The sequence below is a fragment of the Zosterops lateralis genome (assembly GCF_965231275.1).
Source record: "Zosterops lateralis genome assembly, chromosome: 5".
Classification (NCBI taxonomy): domain Eukaryota; kingdom Metazoa; phylum Chordata; class Aves; order Passeriformes; family Zosteropidae; genus Zosterops; species Zosterops lateralis.
The window spans coordinates 59,007,936-59,031,711 of NC_139766.1; the positions used below are offsets into that span (position 1 = coordinate 59,007,936).

General features: G+C 39.4%; 1 protein-coding gene across 5 annotated transcripts in view; it reads left to right on the forward strand.

Moving 5' to 3' along the window:
- The window catches only part of WDFY3 (WD repeat and FYVE domain containing 3), a 154,898-nt gene that overhangs the window by 108,847 nt on the left and 22,275 nt on the right, over nt 1-23,776 (forward strand). For 3 of the 5 annotated variants that reach the window (XM_083861005.1, XM_083861008.1, XM_083861009.1), the window contains 23 exons: nt 300-394; nt 1,654-1,774; nt 2,512-2,729; nt 5,356-5,591; nt 6,853-6,987; nt 8,076-8,255; nt 9,735-9,779; nt 10,248-10,481; nt 11,850-11,949; nt 12,603-12,763; nt 13,315-13,544; nt 14,401-14,510; nt 15,356-15,538; nt 16,408-16,565; nt 17,423-17,500; nt 18,238-18,465; nt 19,274-19,327; nt 21,135-21,303; nt 21,460-21,623; nt 22,422-22,570; nt 22,816-22,936; nt 23,282-23,367; nt 23,646-23,726. In XM_083861005.1, coding sequence (XP_083717131.1) covers nt 300-394; nt 1,654-1,774; nt 2,512-2,729; nt 5,356-5,591; nt 6,853-6,987; nt 8,076-8,255; nt 9,735-9,779; nt 10,248-10,481; nt 11,850-11,949; nt 12,603-12,763; nt 13,315-13,544; nt 14,401-14,510; nt 15,356-15,538; nt 16,408-16,565; nt 17,423-17,500; nt 18,238-18,465; nt 19,274-19,327; nt 21,135-21,303; nt 21,460-21,623; nt 22,422-22,570; nt 22,816-22,936; nt 23,282-23,367; nt 23,646-23,726 — 3,336 coding nt within the window. The remainder of the gene's footprint in view (nt 1-299; nt 395-1,653; nt 1,775-2,511; nt 2,730-5,355; nt 5,592-6,852; nt 6,988-8,075; nt 8,256-9,734; nt 9,780-10,247; nt 10,482-11,849; nt 11,950-12,602; nt 12,764-13,314; nt 13,545-14,400; nt 14,511-15,355; nt 15,539-16,407; nt 16,566-17,422; nt 17,501-18,237; nt 18,466-19,273; nt 19,328-21,134; nt 21,304-21,459; nt 21,624-22,421; nt 22,571-22,815; nt 22,937-23,281; nt 23,368-23,645; nt 23,727-23,776) is intronic. The other 2 variants (XM_083861007.1, XM_083861006.1) reach the window with 2 other exon arrangements.

The following is a 23,776-nucleotide window of genomic DNA, read 5'->3' on the forward strand; positions in this document are numbered from 1 at the left end:
TGAGGTGTTCCTTTTACTAGGACTCAGCAGTATCTCCCAGTTCCCTTTCCTGAATCTTAGCATTTTCAAGGACCCTTACCTGCAGAGTTGTCTGCAAATATTCCAGTAATTACTACAAGTTAATTTGTGTTTTGGCTAGTAACTTTAAATGATGACCATTTTCATCAGTCTTCAGATGTGAGACATTTTTGGATATCTCCCTGTCACTACTGTCATGGTTTTATATTTAAGGTGAATTATTGATAGATGAGAGTGCATCTGTCATATCAATGACTGATGTTTTTTTTGTATCCATCAAGGTTTGGACAGTTCATCTCTTCCACTTTACCTACGTTTGCAGTCTGTGAGAAGTTTGTGGTCATGGAGATAAACAATGAAGAAAAGCTTGACAGTGGTAAGTGTTGACAGTACTTAGAAGCAGGAGAATAAAGTACTTTGTGGTCTCTTCTGTGCTTCAGTACAAAAAATGTAGAAATAGTGTCATTAACAATCTTGCAGTTTTATTATAACCTGGCTGCCAGTTAGTGGGGCTTTAGTTTTTGGTATTGACTAAAGAGCAGAGCAAAACACGTGGTTTTTTTTTTGTTTTTTCCTTCATTTAACACTGTATGGTTTTGTTCTCCTTCCAGTCAGCTGTGCATCTCTGCTTCTTTGTGGGAAAAGGAAAAAAAAGACAAAAAAACTGGTTACTAGGTGCATCAGCCCTCCAGGTGTGGAGGAAGTGAAAGAATTAACTAAGAAAGCCTAGTAATGTTTTTTTTAGGTAAAAAAATAAATGTTACCATCCTTCAACAATTCTTACATTGAATTGTTTTGCGACTATCTCTACCCTTATTTGCCTTGTGCAATTGCGTTTTCAGTCAGTCTCCCTGAACAGAAATGATTAAGTCCCACAATGGATGTCAACCAAATAAATAGAAGGATTATCCAAAGAACCTCTGTTTCTACATCTCTTGGGAATATAGTGGTGCAGAGGGACAAGTGAGAGAGAAATTTCTCCTTTTACAGTTGTTGTATTGGTCTGGTGTCACAAAGAACAAGGTTTGGACAGTCTGCACATTCTGGAGAGGGACTTTTCACAGGACCATGTGATGAGGGGCAGCATAGGATGAGGGGGAATTGCTTCAAACTGAAAGAGAGTTGTTTAAGATTGGATATATGGAGGAAATTCCTTACTGTGAAGGTGGTGAGGCACTGGAGTAGGTTGCTCAGAGAAGCTGTGGATGTCCCATCCCTGGCTGTGTTCAAGGCCAGTTTGGGTGGAGGCTCTGAGCAACCAGAGGAAGTGCAGTGGAAGGTGTCCCTGTCCAAGGCAGGGGAGTAGGAATTCCATGATCTTTAAAATCCCTTCCAACCCAAACCATTCCATGGTCCAGTGGGATTCATCACTTTCTTCCTGTGCCTCACCTGTTCTTTCTGAATAGTTTTTGGTTTTGTAGTCTCAAAGATGAGTAAGCTTTTTAGTGAAAAAGAGGGTATTGGGGAGAGATTCAGACTGGTGTTCTCACTACAGGCCATCAGTTTTTTGGTTTGGATTGGGGATTTTTATCCCCAGCCTATGTATGGAATTTGTGAATGGCCTTTAAAATGCCCAAGTTCCAAAATCCTAATTTTGCCTCTTTTTTTTGTTTGTTTGTTTTTTTCAATATTCAGGAACAGAGGATGATTTTGGAGGACTCGTTTCAGCTAATCTTATTCTACTACGGAACAGGCTTTTAGATATCCTTCTGAAACTTCTCTATACATCTAAAGAAAAGACAACTGTTAATTTGCAGTAAGTACAAAAATCCCTTGAGGCAGAGAAAGGATGTAATTTTTTATTTCAAGGGGAAGAATTATACAGCCTTCATTCAATTCACCAGTTGAGTTGCATTTTATAGGAGCTGTTGAATGATTTATTCAGATGTCACTGAACTACTCTCAGGTGTGCTAGTAGAAATGAGATATGTGATTAATGTTTTCTCTTAACAGCATGCATGGCTATAGAAAAAATAAAGTCTGTCAAAGAGAAAACTTTCATTTTTAGAGAAGTGAGATGGTCAGCTTCAGTAGGGGTTATCACTAAGATTATTGACCCAGAATGCCCCTTGAAATTGAAAAAAAAAACCTTCTGAATACTCCTAAGCAACTCTTCCCTTAATGAAAACAAAGAAAGAAACAACCTTCTTTATTTTTTTATACCAGTTCATTTGGAAAACTTGTGAAAACTTTTTGTTCAACAAAAAATTTCAGTTCAGAATTCCATATTTGTTATCAAAGGCACCACTTGGAGAAATCTAATGCTATGGAATTAGTCCCAGGAGCTGTATTTAGTCTTTTCCTTTCTTCTAAACAAATGCACATTAGCTGTTTTATTTAACAAGAGGTGATAAGTGACATTTCTTGTTTGTAGCAAACTTAAATAAATTTTTTTTCCTAAAGTTTGCCCTGCAGTGGAGAACATTGATTTTGCTGTCTAGAAGGAAACTAAATGCTGTAAAATGTGCCTTTTTTTCCCCTCACTTTACTTAGGGCTTGTGAAGAACTGGTGAAGACCCTGGGTTTTGATTGGATTATGATGTTTATGGAAGAGCATCTGCATTCCACCACAGTCACAGCAGCCATGCGAATTCTTGTGGTCCTGTTGAGCAATCAGTCCATCCTGATCAAGTTTAAGGAGGGTCTCAGTGGAGGAGGCTGGCTGGATCAGACGGATTCTGTCCTGACCAATAAGATTGGTACTGTGCTAGGTAGGCATTGCAGCCCCTGGGGGCTCAGGGATTCCTGGGAGCACCTGTGCAGGGCTGTTGGGCTGTGGGTTATTGTGTGGGTGCTGTATGGCTGGGGCCTTTCTGTCGCTCTTGTCTGTGCCGCCATCAGATGCTTCTGCACTTCATCTCTCTTACAAGCAAGAGTTAAGATTTCCTGGGCAAGAGGGAATGGTTTGACAGAGCTGCCCTTAGCTGACATGACACAGATGCCATTGTAGTTCAGCTTTGGCTCATCTGCATGAAGCCTATGTAGCTAATTGGTTTTTTCTCTAACCATCAGGGTAAGGTTAAGTGTGTCCAGGCATGGCTGAGCTACATGCAAAGGAAGCACAGAGCAGCACCTTATGGACACAACTAATAAAGATTCAGTAGAGTTTACTTGTTCACTTTGAATAGAGCACTGTGCAGTGTTGTATCTGAGCTGCTTTGACTAGTGACTGCTGTGTCCATCAGATTTACCAGTTTGTATTTTTGCTGTCTTGGAAATTTCTGTGTTCATAGTATCATCTCAGCGTTCCTTTTCCTTTCCCTCTCCTGCATTCTTGTGTACACAAGCCCACTTTCTATTAAGGGCTTTTTTTCAGTTCTTAAATCCTCAGTTATCCAGGTTATCAGACCTCTCAATTACCCCTTGTGACCTGGAATTGTGTATAAGGCTTTAGTACTACAGGACCCATTTTGAGCATCTCTGAGCTCCCTGAAATGTATCTCCAAATGTTTGAAATAACGTTTGTCAGCTCTTTATAGAGAGGTGTAGTGGCAATTTCCCACCAACCTGATTTTTTTTTTCCAGCCAAAATAAAAGAATGCTTTTCAAATGAATCTGTATTCAGGCCCTGGTGCAAACTCATTGACATTAAATGAGGGTCTTTCATAAGCCTCAGTAGCCTTTAGATCAGAGCAGTGGTATCAATAGTACTTTTAACTTCATTATTGTTCCTAAAATAACTGTTCACGGAGCCACCTGTGTTGCAGCAGTACATGATCTGTTACTGCACTAAAAGTTTTTCTGAATTAGTTTACTATAAGGAAGTAATTGAAGTGTTATTGAAGTGATCTTCCTTCAGAAAGAGGGCTCTTTCTGAAATGAAAATACAAAATCACAAAAAGTATTTCTTTCTGCTTTGTATCTTTGATAGATTTCAAATATAGTATCTTGTTATTTTTTGCTTAAAAAAAAAATCCTTTTTACTGTTTCCCACAATATATCCCTCAAGATATTCAGCTACAAGCATAGGATGGTTCTTTGCATTGTCAGTTAATTGGGAGGATTAAGGAAAACAGTTTTTTAGAAGCTGTAAAATACATGCAAGTATTCATTGTTAAAATAAAAAGTATCTATTGTTTGGCACATTCGGATTGAGGTTCTGTAATTTTGCACATGCATTTCCCTTGCATGGTTGTGCTTTAAAAACTTGAAAGCTATTGGAATTTTAGTGAATAGACCATTCTTTATTTAATATGTACTTTAAATGTCTAATAGCATAAACATTTTTTTCAGTCACAAAATTTAAGTAAGATTTTGATTTACAATTACATTTCAAAGCATTTCCCGAGTTTCTCTATTTTTCCTGCTGTAGTATCACTTTAATTGAATCCAAGCTAGACTGTGGTGAAAAAGATATTTTTAAACTTGAGTCTCATAACCTGATAGTGACAGATTATCTAATTTTTGTATGCTGTGCTTTTTAATAAATCATAACATATTGGCTCCAAGATTTCTCCTGAAGCCAAGTATGATGCATTTTTGTTGAAGGTTACTGATGGAATTTCTGCAACCATGTAGCACAGATTTCATTAGTCTGATTTCTGATAGATGTTTTCCGTTTAAAAAGTCAAGTTATGGTGGGAAGTGTCTCTGTATTTGAGCCTCAGAAAAACCACCTCACCTCTGGCAGTGTCAGAACAATGGCTCACAGCACTGATGTGGAGACTGAACTGTCTTCCTGCCTCTTTTCCTGCTTGAAAAGGAGTGCTTCTGCCACCCAGGTGTATTTTTTTTTCTTTAAGCAGGAAGTTGAAATACATAGATAGAAGCATGGTCACGAAAGGTGGTTCTGGTAGCATAAAGACTATTTCATGCTTACTACCAGCTGATTAATCTTCAACAAAATATCTGGAATAAGATGCCCCTGAGACTTCTCTGGACACAAATTAGCTGCCCATAGACTTAAATGGACCATGGATTGCTTCTTCATTATATAAATCTGTCACTGATATTAAGGTGATATTTTGCTCTCAGCCAGCAAAATATCTGTTTTCAGAGATAGTTTTTGCGTGATTTAAAAGTCAGAAATTGTGGTCACAGCCAGAAAATGGATCTGTGTGTGTAAGCAGTTGTATTGACCAGTCTATATGGAACAGTGTCGTATAGGTGGTACTGGGAAGCAGTAATTTCCTTTATTTTTTAATTGTTTAAAAAAAAGAGAGACCTCTGAAGCAGAATGGTGTTGTGTGTGTGTGATAGTCTGTATGGACCTGTTTTCTTTTTACAGCATTACTTTCTGAGGAGGTCCCCTTTGAATCTCACCAGGTGAGCAGGAAGGGTCCTCGCGGGTGATTCCCTCTTAACGTTGTTGGCTTTGTGTCTTGTTTTCTCTCATAGGGTTCAATGTGGGCCGGAGTGCCGGCGGCAGATCGACGGTGCGGGAGATTAACCGGGACGCTTGTCACTTCCCAGGCTTCCCCGTCCTGCAGTCCCTTCTCCCAAAGCACACCAACGTGCCTGCACTCTATTTCCTCCTCATGGCCCTTTTCCTGCAGCAGCCAGTCACTGAACTGCCTGAAAACCTGCAGGTCAGTGCACCTGTCACCAGCAGCCAGTGTAATCAGGGTGCCAAGGTAGGGATTATCCAGTAAGATGTAAATGCAATTCTGTCTGTCGTGAAAGAAAATAATGGATTAACCAGGCCCTCTCCTTCTTCCTTGCAGCTGACTCACAGTCATGATGTGGTGTTTAGTGCTAAGCTCTGTGGGGTGGGATTTTGTAGAAGCCAGCCTGCTATGGCTTAACTGTCACTGGTGTTACTCTGGTCCATTTTGGGGTCAAATGAGAAGCAGATCCCTAGTTCAAGCTGGCATGCTGTGGGCATTGAAGGGAACATGATCTTTTGCTTTCTTTCTTTGGTTGTGAGGTGGGTTTTTTGTGGCTTTTTGTTTTAAGAAGTGGGCAGTTGCTGTGTTAGAGAGTTCATGGGTTACAGGCAGAACAAGGTTGCTTTTATTTCAGAAAGTCTCTGTGGTTTTATAGGGAAACAACTCAGTTGTTGCTGAAAAATATTGGTTGTTCTTATTCTGAACAGGTTATTTTGGGCTTTTTTGAAGTAAGTTAGTAGATATTACATGACCTACAACACTCCTAGGAAATCCCTGGGTTGTGCTTTATGAAGAAAAGCCACACGCACTCCAGATAGACAAGGTGCCTATTAAGAATGGGTGCAGTGCTGACATTTTATTTATCAATGAGAACTGAAAAGTAAAACTTTCAAACCAGAAGGTGCCTCTGCTTCCTTTCTCAAGAGGAATACTTGATAGCGCATTCAGCACTCTGCTACCATGGGGTAGAGGGATAAAACTCACTCCTCTGCCTTACAGCATTGAAGTATGACACTATTAAACTGAAACTAAATTCGACTACTTGGTAGCACTCTTAATGGTAGAGGGTGGACACTTGGTCCCTTTTTATTTTAAATTGATTTAATTATTTAGACTTGCTGGAAAATGCAACTTGATTTGTTTTATTCATATCTTTTTTTTCCTGTGGGGATACCATATGGGTTTTACTGCTAGATGTGAGTCATTTAAGTTGATTGTGCAGCATGTATGCTAACAATTCTTTTGTTTCAAAACACATTCTTTATGAGAAATGAGAACTATGTGAGAAGATGAGAGCTGCAGTTTTATTAGCTCATGGTTAAAAGAAATTTTCTTCAGTGACATGTGATCTTCATACAAAGTTTGGTGATACAGTTTGGAGGATGTAAAACAACTAATTATTAATCTACGGCCAAAGGAGTGTATTGTATCTGTAATAAAAAGCAGTATACAGTTGCACAGGAGAAAGGGATTTTTCATGTATTTTCTTCTCTTTCACCTCTTACAGTTTGATTTAGACTCCATTTGGACATTCATATTTGGAGTTCCTGCCTCCTGTGGCACTGTTACCTCTTCAATACACAGTGTTTGCACAGAAGCTGCCTTCTTGTTACTGGGAATGCTGAGGAGCATGCTGAATTCTGTAAGCATTAAAAATTCTGTTTGTATTTCGGTATATTGTATTGTTCGAGTTTCCGCATGGTCAAAAGCCAAATTAGAAAGGTCAAGGCTTTGTTATAGTATCATGACAAAATTAGCTGTGAGTTAAGCTCATAATACTTGGGTGAAATTTGTAATTTTCTTGGGGTTTTCTATGTTACTTTTTTCCAGTATCTGTAGAAATATTAGTAGCCACAAAACTTTCTCTGCTTTTTCACAAAAAAAGCTGAGCTTTCAGTTTAGCTGCAATTAAAACAAAACAAGAAAGCAGAAGGATACAGTGTCCTTGGCAGAGATAATTGAATTTCTTTCCCGATTAACATCATGGGAGAATGTTTGAGACACTGTATCCCATCTGCTTAGAGCTATGTGAGTTGCAGATTTCTTTTGTGAACCTTCCTCATGCAGAGAAGTCCCTGACTATGAATAGCCCCATGCCAGAGGAAATGGATTTACTGCCAGAGAAATGTCATCCTCTCATCTTTTGAGTCTAATGTCAAGAGTAGGGAAAGTTGGTTTCTCAGTAGGAAAATGTTGTATTTCCTTGAAGCCAGAATGTGTTATCTGCTGAAAATTGCCTCCTGAAGTGCTTGAAAAGCAGCACCTGTTTGGTTGTCACCTGTTTGGTCATCATATGTATGCAATATGCTCTATTGCTTGCATGTTTCTCCCAAGGTAACGTGTCCAGAAGCATCTTCTGGGCAAGTGAACCTGCTGCAGTACCTGTTCCTTTGTCACATGTTCTGTCTGCTGGTGACCCATCATGGTTTGGTCCTCACCTGTTTGGATACACTTGAGACATGCTTAGAGACATGTGCTGTGTCTTGTGTGCTGTCACCAGATATGTTCAGCTGTGCCATCACATTTTGGATTGCCTCCAGTCTGATCATGTTTGCCAATACTTCTGTGTCATTACATGATAGGGCACACATTATAGCTTATGGTCAGTGATGTGCTTTAAAATGCATTTGGTCTCCTGTTTGAGATGTGCCTGAAGGTGTGCTCTTCCTTTCTGAAGTGTTCTTGGGTTGGTGCTGTCTGTGCTAATCTGGTGTTTGTTTCTCAATCCAGCCCTGGCAGTCAGAGGAGGAAGGCTCTTGGCTTCGGGAATACCCCGTCACCCTGATGCAGTTCTTTCGGTATTTGTATCACAATGTACCCGACCTCATTTCCCTGTGGATGAGTCCAGAGTTCCTGTGTGCGCTGGCGGCAACAGTGTTTCCTTTCAACATCCGACCTTACTCTGAGATGGTAGGAAATCCAACTACTTGCCAGTTCTATTTTTCCCATGAGTGCTACTTTTGAGGATTTATCACTTACCCATCGTACCAAGATAAAGTTCTACTCACCATGTACAAGAGATCATCATCAGGGCTGAGCTGGATGTTCTGTGCTTTTGAGGATTTTGAGAAGAGTGTGTTAAACTGCAGGGCAGTTGTTGTGCAGGGACTTCAAAAGCAGCATTTTAGGGGCAACAGTTTGCTTGTTTTCTAGGGGACCATTTTATTCAATCCTATGAAAAATGTTAGCTCAGATTTACAAAAGCAAAATAGACTGAGTCAGCTCTGTGCTCTGAAGGATGTCATGAAACCTAAAATCTCTTTTTCCTCACACTTCCCATTTCTGCTTTTGCGGCTTAACCGCAAAACAGTGTTCTTGTATTTCCTGAAACTACTGGGTTCAAGCCAGGAGAGGATGTGAATTCAACTTTGCTTGCATTGCTGCCTAAAGTTTTCTTTGAGCTTAGTGTCATTTGCAAATGATACTATTTCTAGAATATGAATAAAAAGGAAAAAAAAAATAGGTATTGTTAGCCAACATCTAAAAGTAATTCTATCAAGACCATAGGAAGGTAATTAGTCTAGAGGTTACTAAATGCTAGAACTGTGGAGAGTATGATAAAAAACTTCAGGAGATAATGACTGGGGGTCTGCTATTATTTTTGTTGTCAATAAAAGCAGAAGACCAATTTTTAACAGTGCCTGCTGGTGAGTGTCTCATAAAGAGATTTTTTTTTTCCTTTTTTGTTAAACTTGTGTTTAAAGTAGATTCTAGGAACTTGCTCTCTCAAAAAGAAAGTGCCAGTTACAAAGTGGCAATGCTGATTTGGCATTCACCTGTACAGAGTTTTTAGAGGAGCCTTTTGTCTCTGAGCAGGCTTTAACTACTAGATCCTTTGAAATTCTGTGTAGCTGCCTGGCAACTTGAGCTCTTTGCTGTTTGAGGGTGCTCCTCACTCCAAATTGATTTGCTCCTCTGCTCAATTGTGTGATACTTATCAGTGCCTGGTAAAATAGCTGAATCACAGCCAGATTTCTGCAACAAAACACTATAATCTAAATTCAGCTATGAGAGAAGATTCTTAACTTTTTATAAGGTCTTTCAGCTTTTCTAAGATTGCTATTAAAAACAGAAAGAATATGTATTTGGGCTTCTCTTAATTTCTTGAAAACACTCTCCTGCTAAAGCAGACCAAATGTTCAAATCATTTGGTTACTTGACATGTAAGCTGGCAATGCAAGAGGCCTGTTGAGGGAAATCATATTGTCTCCTCTTTCATTTAAAGAAGGGAGTTGCAGAAAAAGAGTCAATCTTCTGCATTTGACAGCTTTCATTACTGTTTGTGCTTTTGTTACAGTCCTCTTTAAGAGCTAGCCTTTCAAAGGTTTCTGTTCATCAGAAATGGGAAAGCTGTGGAGACCCTTTTTTTTTGTCTTCTTCTTCTTTTAGAGATTTTTGGGAAACCGGCTTACCCATAACTGCACTCTGATGAAGGTATTGTATTAAAACAAACAAAAAAAAAAAGGCTCAGTTCCTTTTTTGTTTTATGTTATGTAAGCTTGATGGCCTTTTTGAGTTGGCTTCTGTCTTGATTTTATTTTAACTGCTTTAGTTAATAACTTTTTCAGATTTTTTTTCCCTTTTTTTTTTTTTTTTTTTTTTTTTTTTTTTTGCAATGAGAACATTTATTTTTGCCAAGTATCTAGAAATCACTCAAGTTATTCTGTTGGCCAGGGAGCATGAAATGTAACTCATGCCAGATCATTGTTTGCCTTGGGAATTCAAAACTGGATGTTTCCATATCGGGGAACTGATCCTGAACATCATCATTTTCTAAAAAGGCTTCTTAAGAAGCAAAATGTGAAGTGAAATGCCCTTAGAAAGACAAGCAAAGAACAGAGAAGTGAAGAAAGTGCCATTAATTAGCTGATCTCTACAGTTTTAACATGCTGGTTTTTACAGGTCACTGATCTGGATGATGAAGTTGGGTCCCCAGCTGAAGAGTTTAAAGCCTTTGCAGCTGATTCTGGCATGAACAGGAGCCAGTCAGAATATTGCAATGTGGGCACCAAGACCTACCTGACCAACCACCCTGCCAAGAAGTTTGTGTTCGACTTCATGCGTGTGATGATCATTGATAACCTCTGTCTCACACCAGCCAGCAAACAGACTCCACTGGTGGACCTTCTGCTAGAGGTAGAGTTTTTCTGGGGTTTGTGTTTTGGTTTGGTTTTGTCATTTGAGCTTAGTTGTGACACCTTATTTCCCTAAAATGTTTTTTTTTCTATTACCTTACAAAGTTAGGCTAGTGATGACCTGAGATTCAGTGGAATTGTCATGAAATAAGAGTGGGAAAAAAGAAAAGAAACACTAGTGTTTAATAAAAAGTAGTTCTTTCACCTTTCTTGAATAACTTGGAAAACCAGCATGAGAAGTTGTAGCTTTCTTCAAGTTTTATTTTTGTGGACTATGATTCAGTGGTTAAACACCTTTCCAACCACAACATCTGTATTGATTTTGTTGAAAATATAAAACCCCTGCAGAAATATTAGGGTTTCTGTTCTGTTTGTATTAGATAAGAAGAAATTGTGCCATAGATGGTGCCAGTTAGATAAAAAGACATATGGGGCCATATGCTATAAAACCTCACAAAATAACAGTTACCTTTCTGTAAATCAACTTCTGAAGTTCGTGACACTTGAAAAAAGCATTGTCCTGCTAATGGTTAGGCAGGGAGGTGGGGAGTTCAGCTACTGTTTAACTGCCTGCACCTTCAGACAGTACATTTTTAAATGTTCACTTCACATCACTTCTCATTCTCCTTGACCTACCTGTTAGTTGCCTCATCTTACATGTTGCTGAGTCTCCCTGATTTTTTTGAAAGCTGCAGGAATTTTGGACTGTGCTTGCATGCTTGTGTATTTCCTAACAAATGTCCTGGGGCAGTTAGGCACCTCTTTGCTGTCACAAAGCAAAAACAAATGAAATGTCAGAAGACGTCAGTTGTCCACAGACACTGGGAGGCATGTTTGAGACCATGTTCAGGTGGCTGCAGTTCTTTACAGCTCTTTTAACTCGTTATCACTTGTCAGTGCTATTGGCCCCTTAGCATATATAGGATTGGGTGGATACGCACTGCTAAATTTACTGTTATTTCTCTTTCTACAACTTGAACATTTGATCTGTCCCATTTACTCATTGTTTACTAAAGGAGGTGACTTGTGTCAACTGAGAACATCACAGGTTGACCATATGTTTATAGTGGAGAGTTTCAGGCATCTTTTCAGAATGTGTTCTTATTATGGCAGAAGATAAATTTCCTGCATTTAAACAGGAATAATGCTGATCTGCAAGACTGGATGCAGCCAGTGTATACTTGACATGCATGCTTACATTTTTGATAAAGCCAAAACTATACTTGAGACAGAATGTTAAGAGAAACAAAAAAGTAGTTCATGGGAGCTGAGAGAAAAGGAAATCACTTAGAACCCACCCCCTCCCTCTCCCTTTTTTTTTGCTCAGAGATAATAATTATCCTAATATTATTTTAATACCTTCTTTTAGGCTTCTCCTGAAAGATCAACACGAACACAGCAGAAAGAGTTTCAGACATATGTTTTGGATGGAGTGATGGACCACCTACTTGCAGCTGATGTTTTATTGGGTAATATAGCAAAGTTTAATAATCAATCTGTTGATTTGGACACCAGGTTTTGATTCTGTGACTTTTTCTTTTTTGGTGTTCTGTTTTGTTGCAACTTGATCATCTTAATTTTTTTTTCTCCTGCCCTTTCCTTTCCTTTGTTGTGTAAATGGTGTTGGTGTGCTTGCATGTCCCCTCTCTACCTTGATTGTGCCAAAGCTGTAAAATGGGTTAGTCACAAAAACTACATGGCTTAGGGGGCCCAGTCACATTTCATGGTGGCTTGCTGGACTTCCCAGCAACTCTTGGGCTGCTCTGCCTCCATCCCAGATGTCATGACGGGCTGGATGCATTTCTCTTCAAACATGCTTTAGGCTCCCCATTTCTTGCCACAGCAGTAAATTGTCTTCCTGTGGGTGCAGTGCATTAATAAAATAAATCCAGAATCATGTTTTTAAAATCTGGAATAATTTTTAAAAGATAAAATAAAAATCCAGAACCATGGTTATTTACATCAAAGGGAAACTCCTATTGTAGGGAAGCCATGAGATTTTCGCTTTCATTGACTCTTTCTCTATTATGGAAGTCTGGAAAGCATAACCTAATGTGAATGTATTTATGCAGATGGGGTTATTTGATAAATGTAGAAAACTTTGGGGTTTTTTGTTACCTAGGTGAAGATGCCTCTCTGCCTATAACGAGTGGAGGAAGCTACCAAGTGCTGGTGAACAATGTGTTTTATTTTACACAGCGTGTGGTAGATAAGCTTTGGCAGGGTATGTTCAACAAAGAATCCAAGCTTCTTGTGGACTTCATAATCCAACTCATTGCACAGGTAACGGGGCTGTTGTACTACTCCGCCTGAAAAACCATTTCTGCAGGTTATGTTGAAATGAATGGGAGTGGTGCCACTAAAGAGTCTGCTAGTGATACGTGTTTGGGTCAGCACAGAAATACGCTTTTCTTTCTCAGGATCACTCTCTCTTTACTGAGCTTTCTTAGCATATCTTTCTGTGAAGAGCAATTGAGTAAGAACTGCTCTCAGATCACATTATTTTTTAGAAATCCCCCAAAGTAAGCAATGAAATATGCCTCTCATTAATTTTGAGAAGTTCCTTAAATTCACCTTGACATGTTTTGGGAAGCTCCCTCACACACATTTATTGGAGATTGGAGATGTTATTGAGTTTTAGGAATCAGCAGCCTCTTTATAGATGTTAAAATTCTAAGTGTTTAATCATTAATGTAATTTTGGTTCTTGAAATTCATGGAATTGAGTAAAATGCCAGTTTTGGAAAATGAGCTTGGGTCAATTCAAGGGGAGATTGTGTGCCAATAAAATGAGTTGCTGCTACTTCTGATCCTGTATTTTTTACTTCCCATCAGTCAAAAAGAAGATCTCAGGGACTCTCTCTGGATGCCATTTATCACTGCCTGAACAGAACCATCCTGTATCAGTTCTCAAGAGCGCACAAAACTGTTCCTCAGCAAGTGGCTCTCCTTGATTCCCTAAGGGTCCTTACTGTGAACAGGAATTTAATTTTGGGACCTGGAAATCATGATCAGGAGTTCATCAGCTGCCTAGCTCACTGCTTGATTAATCTGCACGTGGGAAGGTAAATATCTTAGGCCGAAGTGCATTCTGCAACCAGGGCTGGGAAGTACAAAAATTACCTCTTCTTTTTGTTTCAACTTGCAAATAAATCAGCAAATTTTGGAGAACTGTTTATAATTTTCCAGCCAGTGAATTGCAACCAAGCTTAAGAGATTCATTTTGAGACAAAATTAGGTTTGAAGATCCTGGAAATAGAGAACATTTTTACCTCTTTTTTGCAGAGATACTTTAAAGACTGACAAATGTGTTTAATCCAACTATTTTGTTGTTAACCTTTTATAAATTGAAATATTTTAAAGATAGAAGGAAACACTGATGCTAGGTAATTAATAGTCACTGGATTCCTGTCACTAGATTTATTGTCTGTTGAATCATTTCATACAAGTTCAGTATCTTGGTATTTCCTCTGTATAGCATTGAGTAAGGCCAGTCATGCATTAAATCAGGTGTCTGTGACAAATGCAGTAGACACTCACTTTCCTGCATTGCTGCAAATACCAGCTTGGCATTTTCATTTGTTCTTTCCAAGAAGATGCACAACTTGTGTTTTATCCAAAGACACTTGGCAAAAGTCATCAAATGTTCTCCATTTCTGGCCTCGTCTGTTTTGTGTTTCTTCAAATATCACCATCTTCCTCTAGTGACATCAGTATCCATGGCACATCATCTCTTCATAAACCTTCAGTTCAGCTTGTGACCACAAATTGTCAGAACTCAAATGGACAGAAGTGAAGGTGCTTTGCTCTAGTAGTGTGTATTAATCTTTGTGAAACTGATACACAATCAAATGCTTTATCTTGGCTTGGGTTTTTGTGTCTTTTTATTCTGATGGTTGTTAATCCACTGTGTGTTTGTAGCAATGTTGATGGGTTTGGATTGGAAGCAGAAGCCAGGATGACAACTTGGCACATTATGATCCCCTCTGATATAGAACCAGATGGAGTCTACAATCAAGATGTCAGTGAAGGTAATCTGAGAATGACAAAGCCACAGATGTCTCATGATGCTGTTTTTGTATTGCCATCACTAGTGTTTTACCCCAGTGACTCAGGGCAGGGGGTTGTGGTGTGTGTGTGTTACCCAGTTACTCTCTGGAGGGGTATTAGGGCTGTATAAAAATACATAAAAAATAGATGAAAAGACTCTTGGAAATATCAAGATAGAAGCATTGAGGATAAATTACTGTTTTGTTAAAATAGTAAGAGCTCTTTATTGTTCTCTGGACATGCTCCAGAATTAGAAATACAGTTTTATTTGCACTGTTTTAAATGCAATAGAAATGGTTCATTCTAGGATAAGATATATATGGTATAAACTATACAATTACTATTTTGTGGCATGCTTACAGTCTTTCACTCAAAGGAAATTTATGAACTAGCTGTGGAAGGAAGTATTCAGTGATTCTTCAATGTGTGTGTTTAATATTTATGCAGGTACTTAGGCACACATTTTATGTAAAAATGCTGAAGCATAATGATGTATAGGAGTATATATATATTTATAGACACAGACTCCTATAAGTTTTTTTCATTCTCATTTTGTTAATAAATGGGTGTGGGAAATGAGTCACAACTAATCAGAGCCAGTGTTTGAAATCCACAGGGAAAAAAATGCCAAAATTAATTGTTGGATGCTTTCTCATAGAATACATAATGGCAAAAAAAGGCACTCTGGCCAAAGGCATTTCACACATCATGCAAGGGGGGAGAAACTGCAGCATAATCACAGAAATTATTCATTTCACTACTGTAAAAATACCAATTCTATGAGCACTGTAGAGAGCTTGCTGTTTGTGATCTTGTACTTACGCAGGTCGCCAGCTTCTTTTAAAAGCCATAAACAGAGTGTGGACAGAGCTGATCCACAGTAAAAAACAGGTTTTGGAAGAAGTTTTCAAAGTGACACTGCCTGTCAATGATCGTGGCCAAGTGGATATAACTGTTGCCAGACCTTTCATTGAGGAAGCAAGTTTAAAGTGTTGGCAAAATCATTTGGGTAAGTCCTGGCTGAGGATTTGTCTGTCCTGAAGGGTGGATTTCCTCAGAATGAACCGTATGCACTGGATGTTTTAATATAGGCTTAGCTTTTTTGTAGCTGTAAATGCTCTATAAACTGGCACTGTGTAACATAGAATCCTTCAGAAACTGGACCATAAATAGGATACTCTTACACTCCAGTGCACAGGGCCCTCTGTGAATCAGCAAATAGCATTTTGTGGATTACAGTGGTAGAGGCATTGAGCTCCTCCCATGAATTCTTGCATTGGGGTGACCTCTGTTACCATTTCCAGGATTAGGTGTGCCAGGCAGGAAGGGGGATCCTCTTGAGCATGTCTGGGTTCAGCCTGCAAACTCTTGGTCTGGTGATGAGATGGGAAATGGGTGGCTGAGCAGTCCTGTAGCAGCAGTGATGCTGTGACCAATTCTTGGCTGGGGAATCTCTTCAGTATGGGAAGCAGTTTTGCAGGAAAAAGACGTGGGAATCCTGGTGGAAAAGCTCTGCATCCATGTAATAAAGATCAACTGATGCTTGACTGAGTTAGCAAGAGTTTAGACAGCAGAATTTGTGATTCCATAGATGTGACTCTTTTGATGATTTCACGGCTCTGAAATAAATGAGATTAACCTGGATTTGGAAACATGGAATACTTATTTTTGCAGTCTCTGTATTTCTATGTGTTCTTGGCTGATGTTTGCTCTGGTTTTCATTATCTCCTTGATGGCCAGTATATTTGCAGAAATAGTTCGAGTAGAGCTACACTTTTTTTTGAAGCAACAGAAAATTACTTCTATCTAAAAAAACAAGTATAATGGGGGAAGGGGAAAAAACCTCTTAAAAAGTGCTCCCAACACTTTGTTTTTCAGCTCATGAGAAAAAATGCATCAGCAGAGGAGAGGCTTTGGTTCCAACCACACAGTCCAAACTTTCACGAGTCAGCAGTGGATTTGGCCTCTCTAAACTGACTGGTTCCAGGAGGAACCGCAAGGAGAGTGGGCTGAGTAAACACAACCTCTCTACACAGGTAATTTCTGTCAAGTAATACCCTGCAGTCTAAAATCCAGCAATGTATGTTCTGGATTTGTGGTAAATATCCCAAGGTGGGGAATCTTGCAGTGTGTGAAGTATGATCTTGTGCTTGGCTTTCTTTCCCTTTTTTGACTATCCAGACTGGACTTTTTGCTTGTGTGTGTCTTAATTTAGTAGGTCCATCTGCATAGCTATAACATTAAGCCAAGAGTTAACCCTTTATTGTGGTGAGACTGCTCAGCTGCTTCTGGTTCATGACTGTGGTAGTCTGGGTCTTAAGTTCAGTTTGCTGTACTGCCCTGAAATGGAAGCTATGATACAGATGTTGGTCCTTTTTTCCATCCTGCCCTCAAGATGGAAAGAGGGGTCTGAAAGCTTTGTGGAAAAATATGTCACTAGTTTTCTTTCTGAGCTGAAAATTAGTCAGTGGCTTTGAGAAATTAATGAATTCTCGGTGCTCTCAGTCCTTTTCCTGGTAAGCAGGCATACAATGAAAGGGAAAGGGAAGAACTTTACAAACAGGGCTGACAGGAGCTGTTCCTAGTTGTGTCAGGAGAGGAAAGCAATAAGTGAAAGCAGAGATACCATGGGACAAGGTGAGGAGGGATGGGTGCCTTCAGGATTTCCAGCAAATTGGGCACCATCCACAAAATATTACTTAAAAGGAAGAAGGGAAAAGTCTTTCTCAGTGCCAATCTTTGGCTGTTTAGGAATGTTCCAAATGATTATTTTAAAATAAGGAACTATTCTTTGTGAGCAAGTTTAGCAAGGTGATGTATTATTAAGCTTGTCATTCAAACAGATTCTTGTTTATAAAGTGTTATTCTTTCTCTCACCTTGTTTTTGTCTTAGGAAATTTCCCAGTGGATGTTTACTCACATTGCAGTGGTTCGGGACCTGGTTGATATGCAGTATAAAGAATACCAGGAGGTATGGATGACTTGCAGTGTTAATTACCTGACACTGATGCTTTGTCCTGTTAGGTTATACCAATGCCATTTCTCAGTACGAGGCTTGTGAAATACTGGATTCTCATAGGTGAAGTGCTTGGATGTTTACATACAGTTGTTATTTTTAAATACAATCAAATGAACAAATGAGGAAACTCATTTTGATTTAGTTGTAGATGAAAACTCTTGTAGCAATATCACATGTTAAATCTGATTTTTTTTAAGAAGCCTAAATTCTTTAAAAGTGTAAAGAAAACCAAAGCAGGGAACAAAAAGAGAGAGATTGGAAATACACTGTCTTCCTAAAGCATTGTAGAAAAACTAAGGGGAAATGGAGAGAAGCATTGTGTCTAAATGCTACTTTCACAGTAACACAAAGAAAATGTTATGATATCATGCAGTGATAGAAAGTGACTGGTCTGTGTCTTCCAGAATGAAATTGTTCCACCCTGTGGTGGCTGCCAAACATTCCCAAAGCGAAGTCTGCTTTTGGTTCAAACTGGTTGCTGAGCTACGTGCTATAGATCCTAAGAAATAACTTCTGAGAAAAGGGTCATTCAAAGCAATTTGTTGTAAAAAACCAACCATCAAATTTGGCTTTGTTGAACTTCTCTGTCCTGTGCAAATAAAGGCAGGAAATCCTCCAAAGCAATTTCTGGTTTCATTCTTAAAATTGTTTTTCAAATTCTGTACATTTACACCTGTCTTTGTGCTCAGCGGCAGCAGAACGCGCTGAAGTACGTGACCGAGGAGTGGTCCCAGATTGAGTACGAGCTGCTGCGGGAAAGGGGGCTCTGGGGGCCCCCCATCGGCTCCCACCTGGACAAGTGGATGCTGGAGATGACCGAGGGCCCCTGCAGGATGAGGAAAAAGATGGTGCGCAATGACATGTTTTATACTCAGTATCCCTACATGCCCGAGGCTGAGCAGGAAACAAACGTGCTGGTAAGCGTTCAGGAGCCTGGGAGGGGTGATTGTAGACCCTGTTGCAAAATATTTTGGGGTTTTTTAATAGTTTTTTCTTAAGAAATGTGTTTTTCTCTATTGGTATGACCTGATACTCTGTCTGGCTTTCTGTTCCTAAATGGTTGGTAAAGTCCAGTTGTTCCTCATGATATATTTAGAGAACAGACTGAATCACTTGGCTCAAAACCAAGCAAACTTGAAGAGATTACACCATAAGGGATGCTGAGTGATCCTGCCAGGAAACAGTATAAGCATCTTCACAAGTCTCCAGAGGCTGAAAATACTGTAACTCTGTGAGGCTCCGTCTGGGTTCTTGGTCCTAATGTAGATAATGTGGAAAACAATGATCTGAAAAAAAAAAAAAAAGGCTACAGGCCTTGGTTTGGGTGCGCTTGGGAAATGTACGATAATCAATCCACAAAGACAAAGGTGGGCTGTGTAGCAGAAATGTGTGTGGCCTTTGCAAGCTTAGCAGTTAGTTCCTATTAATGTTAGAACACTGTTTTCAATAAATGAAGCAGTCTTTATTGTGTCTTTTTAGGCATGCGTGTATGTGTGCAGGATGTTTTTCTCTCAAATTATGCCTGAGTGTCAAAGTACTTTACAAAAGTAGAGAAAACATAGAAATCAGTCAGTTTGAAACTTAGATATTTTTGCCTGCTTGTGGTCTGACACACAGTAGCTGTAGTGACAGTCTAATTCACATGAGGTAGAGAACATGCCATCATAGATTCTTCTCAAAAGTGTTCTTTCTCTGATGCTTATGTAATTGATGCCCTGTTTCCAGTCTGACTTCTCAAGCAGACTTCCTGAGACATCTGATGATACCATTCCTCAAAAGGTAAAGAAACAAGTACACTGACCGAAAGAATGTAAAATAAATACAACTTCTCCTGCATGTTAGGCAGTCTTAACAAGGCTTCTACGTTTGGCTTTCAACTTGCTCTTTCAGTAAATAATTCCAGACCTAAGGGTTTTTTCAGTAATCACATTAGAAGATGTTACTGTGCTGTCCTCAATCTTCATCTAATAAAACTTTCTGTAGACCTTCCCTCTCTGCTGCACACTAACAGGCTATGTTGGGCTGTGCTACCACTGTTCTCACTGCGTGGAGTGTTGTGGCTTTGGGACCTGAAACTATTGGTCAGTGGAACACATTTAGTAATGGGCAACACAGCACTTGGAAGCACTTTTTAGAGAAGTGTTTCCTTCTGAGAGAGGATATAGGGAGAGTTTTTTCTCCTTTTTGGCCATAATGGGCTTTAAAAGGCTGACTTTTATTAAAGCCCATATTAATTTTGTCTCAGCTGACTCTTCTCCATTTTGCTATTAATGACATGCACACATTTGCTTAGAAAATATGAATCCTGTCTTGGAAAAAACAGACATGCTTGGAAGTGGCTTCTCTGCAAGCATTTCAGTATTATGCCTCTCTCTGTTAATTGGAGTTGCAGTCTTGCCCATCACTAAGTACAGTGTGTAATGTGCATTCACTCATTTTGAATTACCTTCAACAATAAACTAATTCATATAAATGCAAGTAATTCTATTATACAGAAAATCTAATACAAATTGTTACTGTTTTCCTTTCTTCACCTAAGCAGTGCTATAAAGGATTTCTCTTCGTAGGTTATACATAAGTTGTTTCCACAAATGTTTTAAGCATTGTTTAAGTGACAATTTTGTGCTGATAAGGAGGGAAGACTTGGTTAAACATAAGAGAGCAAATTAAATTACAGTTCCTTGAATTTTTGATTTTTGGAGGCAGCCAATTTGACCTGAATAATAAATTTCTGTGTTGCTCATCTTAGTATCTTTATCATCCCAAGCATCAACTTGTGATAAAGCTAATTTGATTTTTATTCTGAATGTTGCTTTCTTAATTAAGTGAGGAATGTAAGGATTACCCTGTGATGGGGGTTGTGACAGACAAAGAGGAAGGAAACACCACACACACAAAAAAACCCCAAACTGAAACAGCAAATGCTGAACTGAGAAAACCCCCCCGCCACAAACAAAACCCCAAAAACACCAGAAAAAGATACAAGCAATGCTCAAATAATTACTTCAGCTATGTGCATATTCTCATGCCAGTCTCCTGCTGTAAGCCATCAGAAACTAAAAAATGGAGCAACTGAATTAATGAGAATTTTTGAACTTCAAAGACAATCCCTGAGTGCTTTGAGTTCATACCAGCTTCCACATCACTGTATCTTCTTGAGGCAATTTTTTATTCAAATTACTACCTAACAAAGAAGTCAGCTGGCTGAGAAATAAACTGCATGTGTTGGTAGGGAGTAAAAAGATGATGAAGTGGCCTTCTGAGCCATCAGTCTTAAGCACAAGAATCCCAGCCTTTTATGACAGTTCATAACATAGTGGCTACACTTACTCCCTGTATTGTAGTTATATCTCCAGGCTTTTCTGCAACCCCATTATTGCTTGAGTGGCTTTATAGCTCCTTGCAAATTAGCCAACAGATCAGATCTCCTGAAGAGTCTCTGTTCCTGTCTGTGTCGGTGTATGAGCACGCACAAAACACTCGATGGGCATGCACTGTGCTGCACACCCTGCTCCTGAAACACATTTGCTGAGGGACTGAGTGTGAGGACTTGGCTGACCAATGGATTTCTCCCATTATTCCCAAGAAACCTGCTCGCTACCGGAGAGCCATCAGTTATGACAGCAAGGAGTACTACATGCGCCTGGCTTCCGGAAACCCCGCGGTCTTCCAGGACGCCATAGAGGAGAACACGGTGGGGGAAACAGCTCAGCAGGAGCCAGAGCACGGCGAGGACACTATTGCAAGAGTCAAAGGTTAGATGGTTTGGTTTGTCACCTTCTCAGGCATTGGCATGAAGCATAAGTCCTGAAGGAGTCTTGTTTTTCTCTCTTAGCATTGGGTCAGTAATTTGAAAGATTATCGATTTTGCAAAGTTAATTTTTTTATTATTTATCTTTGTTCTTTTCCAGGCCTGGTAAAGCCTCCCCTGAAACGATCTCGTTCTGCTCCTGACGGAGGAGACGATGAGAATCAGGACCAGTCACAGGATCAAATTGTTGAGGGAAGTTCGATTGATGAAGAGGAGAAGACTGACAATACAACTTTGCTTCGACTTCTTGAAGAAGGAGAGAAGGTACTGTATGTTTCAAACACACTAGTAATTTAAAATATTGGAATTTCTTCATTATGTCCTAAACCTGAATGCCTTCCTTGATCTGTATATTTCATCAGCTTCTTCCTTAAAATGTGTACTTCGTGTGCCTGACCCTAAAACTAAAATGCTGTACTGGAAACTCTTTTTTTCCTTTTTTTTTTTTTTTTTTTTTTTTTTCTGTTTTCCTTTATTTATTTCTTTTTTTTTTTTTTTTTTTTTTTAACCTTCTGCCTGCTAGGGAAAAATTGTCCTGAAAAAAAGGCTATGAGCTATCCCATGCTTGGTTTGTTGTCCTGTCAACTTAATGATCAGAATGGAAAATAAACATTGAAAATATAACTGCTGAACTTGGCACACTGTTCCTAATTAATTGTTGCCTTCATTATGAGAAACCTTGAAAAGCAGTATTTTATCCCCAAGATCAGTGTTAATTTACCATGCTGTATATTTGGTATTTCAGACTTTGTCCATCTGAAGTATACCATTAAATAGCATTGTGGTCATGGTTCAGTAGGCTGCAGGTTCTAAAACACATTCAGGTAGCATAGTGTAAGTGGATAAACTGGTAAATAAATACATTTATATCATGCCAATGAGGCTTTATCCAGCTTCCTCCTGATTACTAGTCACTGGCATTAGGTCTGATTAAAGGAGCGATTGACAGGACTTTTCCTGTATGTCCAAGTGCTAAAGCAGTGTCTGGGACTTGCTCTAACAGAGCAGTGGTCTGAGCCTGTGCTCCTTAACTTCTCCCTAAGCATCTGCTTTTCCCGCCAGATCCAGCACATGTACCGCTGTGCTCGGGTTCAGGGCCTGGACACCAGCGAGGGGCTGCTTCTCTTTGGGAAAGAGCACTTCTATGTCATCGACGGGTTCACCATGACGGCCACCAGGGAGATTCGGGACATCGAGACACTGCCTCCAAAGTGAGTGCATTCATAGAGGGTTTCCTTGATCCTCACAAGCTGAACAAGGAGCATTCAATAAGGTGTTTGAGGAGTCAACTCCAAGATAATGTAAGATGCAGGAAGACCCCAGGTGCTGAGCAGTTTGTAGTTTGGTATATTGTGAAAATCAGCTGTTTCTGTAACTGGACTCTCATATGAATTAATTCTTTTAATTTCTCTTCTTTTTAATCACTTATCTCTTGCCTGTTTATGTTCCTTCACAGGATGCATGAACCAATCATACCTAGGGGAGCAAGGCAAGGTCCAAGTCAACTCAAAAGAACTTGCAGCATTTTTGCATATGAAGATATCAAGGAGGTTCATAAAAGGAGATACCTTTTGCAGGTAACTTGGACACCATATTTGGATAGGGGGAGGCATATTTGGAGTATTTTGATGATGTAATTTTTAAAAATGAAAATTAGTACATAACTGATGAGTATTTGGAAAGTGAAGCTATTGACTGTGTTGAAATTGAAGCATTTGGGTTGGGCATCCCCATTATAACTTCCCCAGGTTTAGTTTATTGGGGGTGTCAGTGATCAATGGTCCAAAAATAAAACATTTGGTTGCACTAAGCAGATTTACTTCACCATACATATAGTATGATTAAACTGGTCTGTGCCTGACCTTCAGAGGTGACAAGAAAATAAGTTAGTGTTGATATGGATTTATCCTCTTTGTTTTCAGCCAATTGCAATTGAAGTTTTCTCAGGAGATGGACGGAACTATCTTCTAGCTTTCCAGAAAGGTGTTAGAAACAAAGTTTATCAAAGGTATTGTAAAATAAATTAGAACATTTAACATGAATGTTTGCAAATAACCTGTGTGGAGGCTTTTTTTGGTGCCTGCTAGCACCTTACTGCTGCAGGAAAGAGCCACTAGAAGGCACTACATGCCTTCAGTGAGAAGAGGCTCCTGTGATTTTATTTGGAGATGTTGTGGAGCTCTGCTCAAAAGGAAGTCTGTAACTGCACTAAATGCATGCTGCTTCTCAGGAGATGACATCCTGAGGATAGAAATACTAATCATAATCTTTTAACTGCTGCTGCAGGTTTTTGGCTGTGGTGCCATCTCTGACTGACAGCTCGGAGTCAGTGTCCGGGCAGAGACCAAACACCAGCGTGGAGCAAGGGTAGGTGGTTCTGTTCCTCACAACCTCTGTGGCTCATCACTTTCCAATAA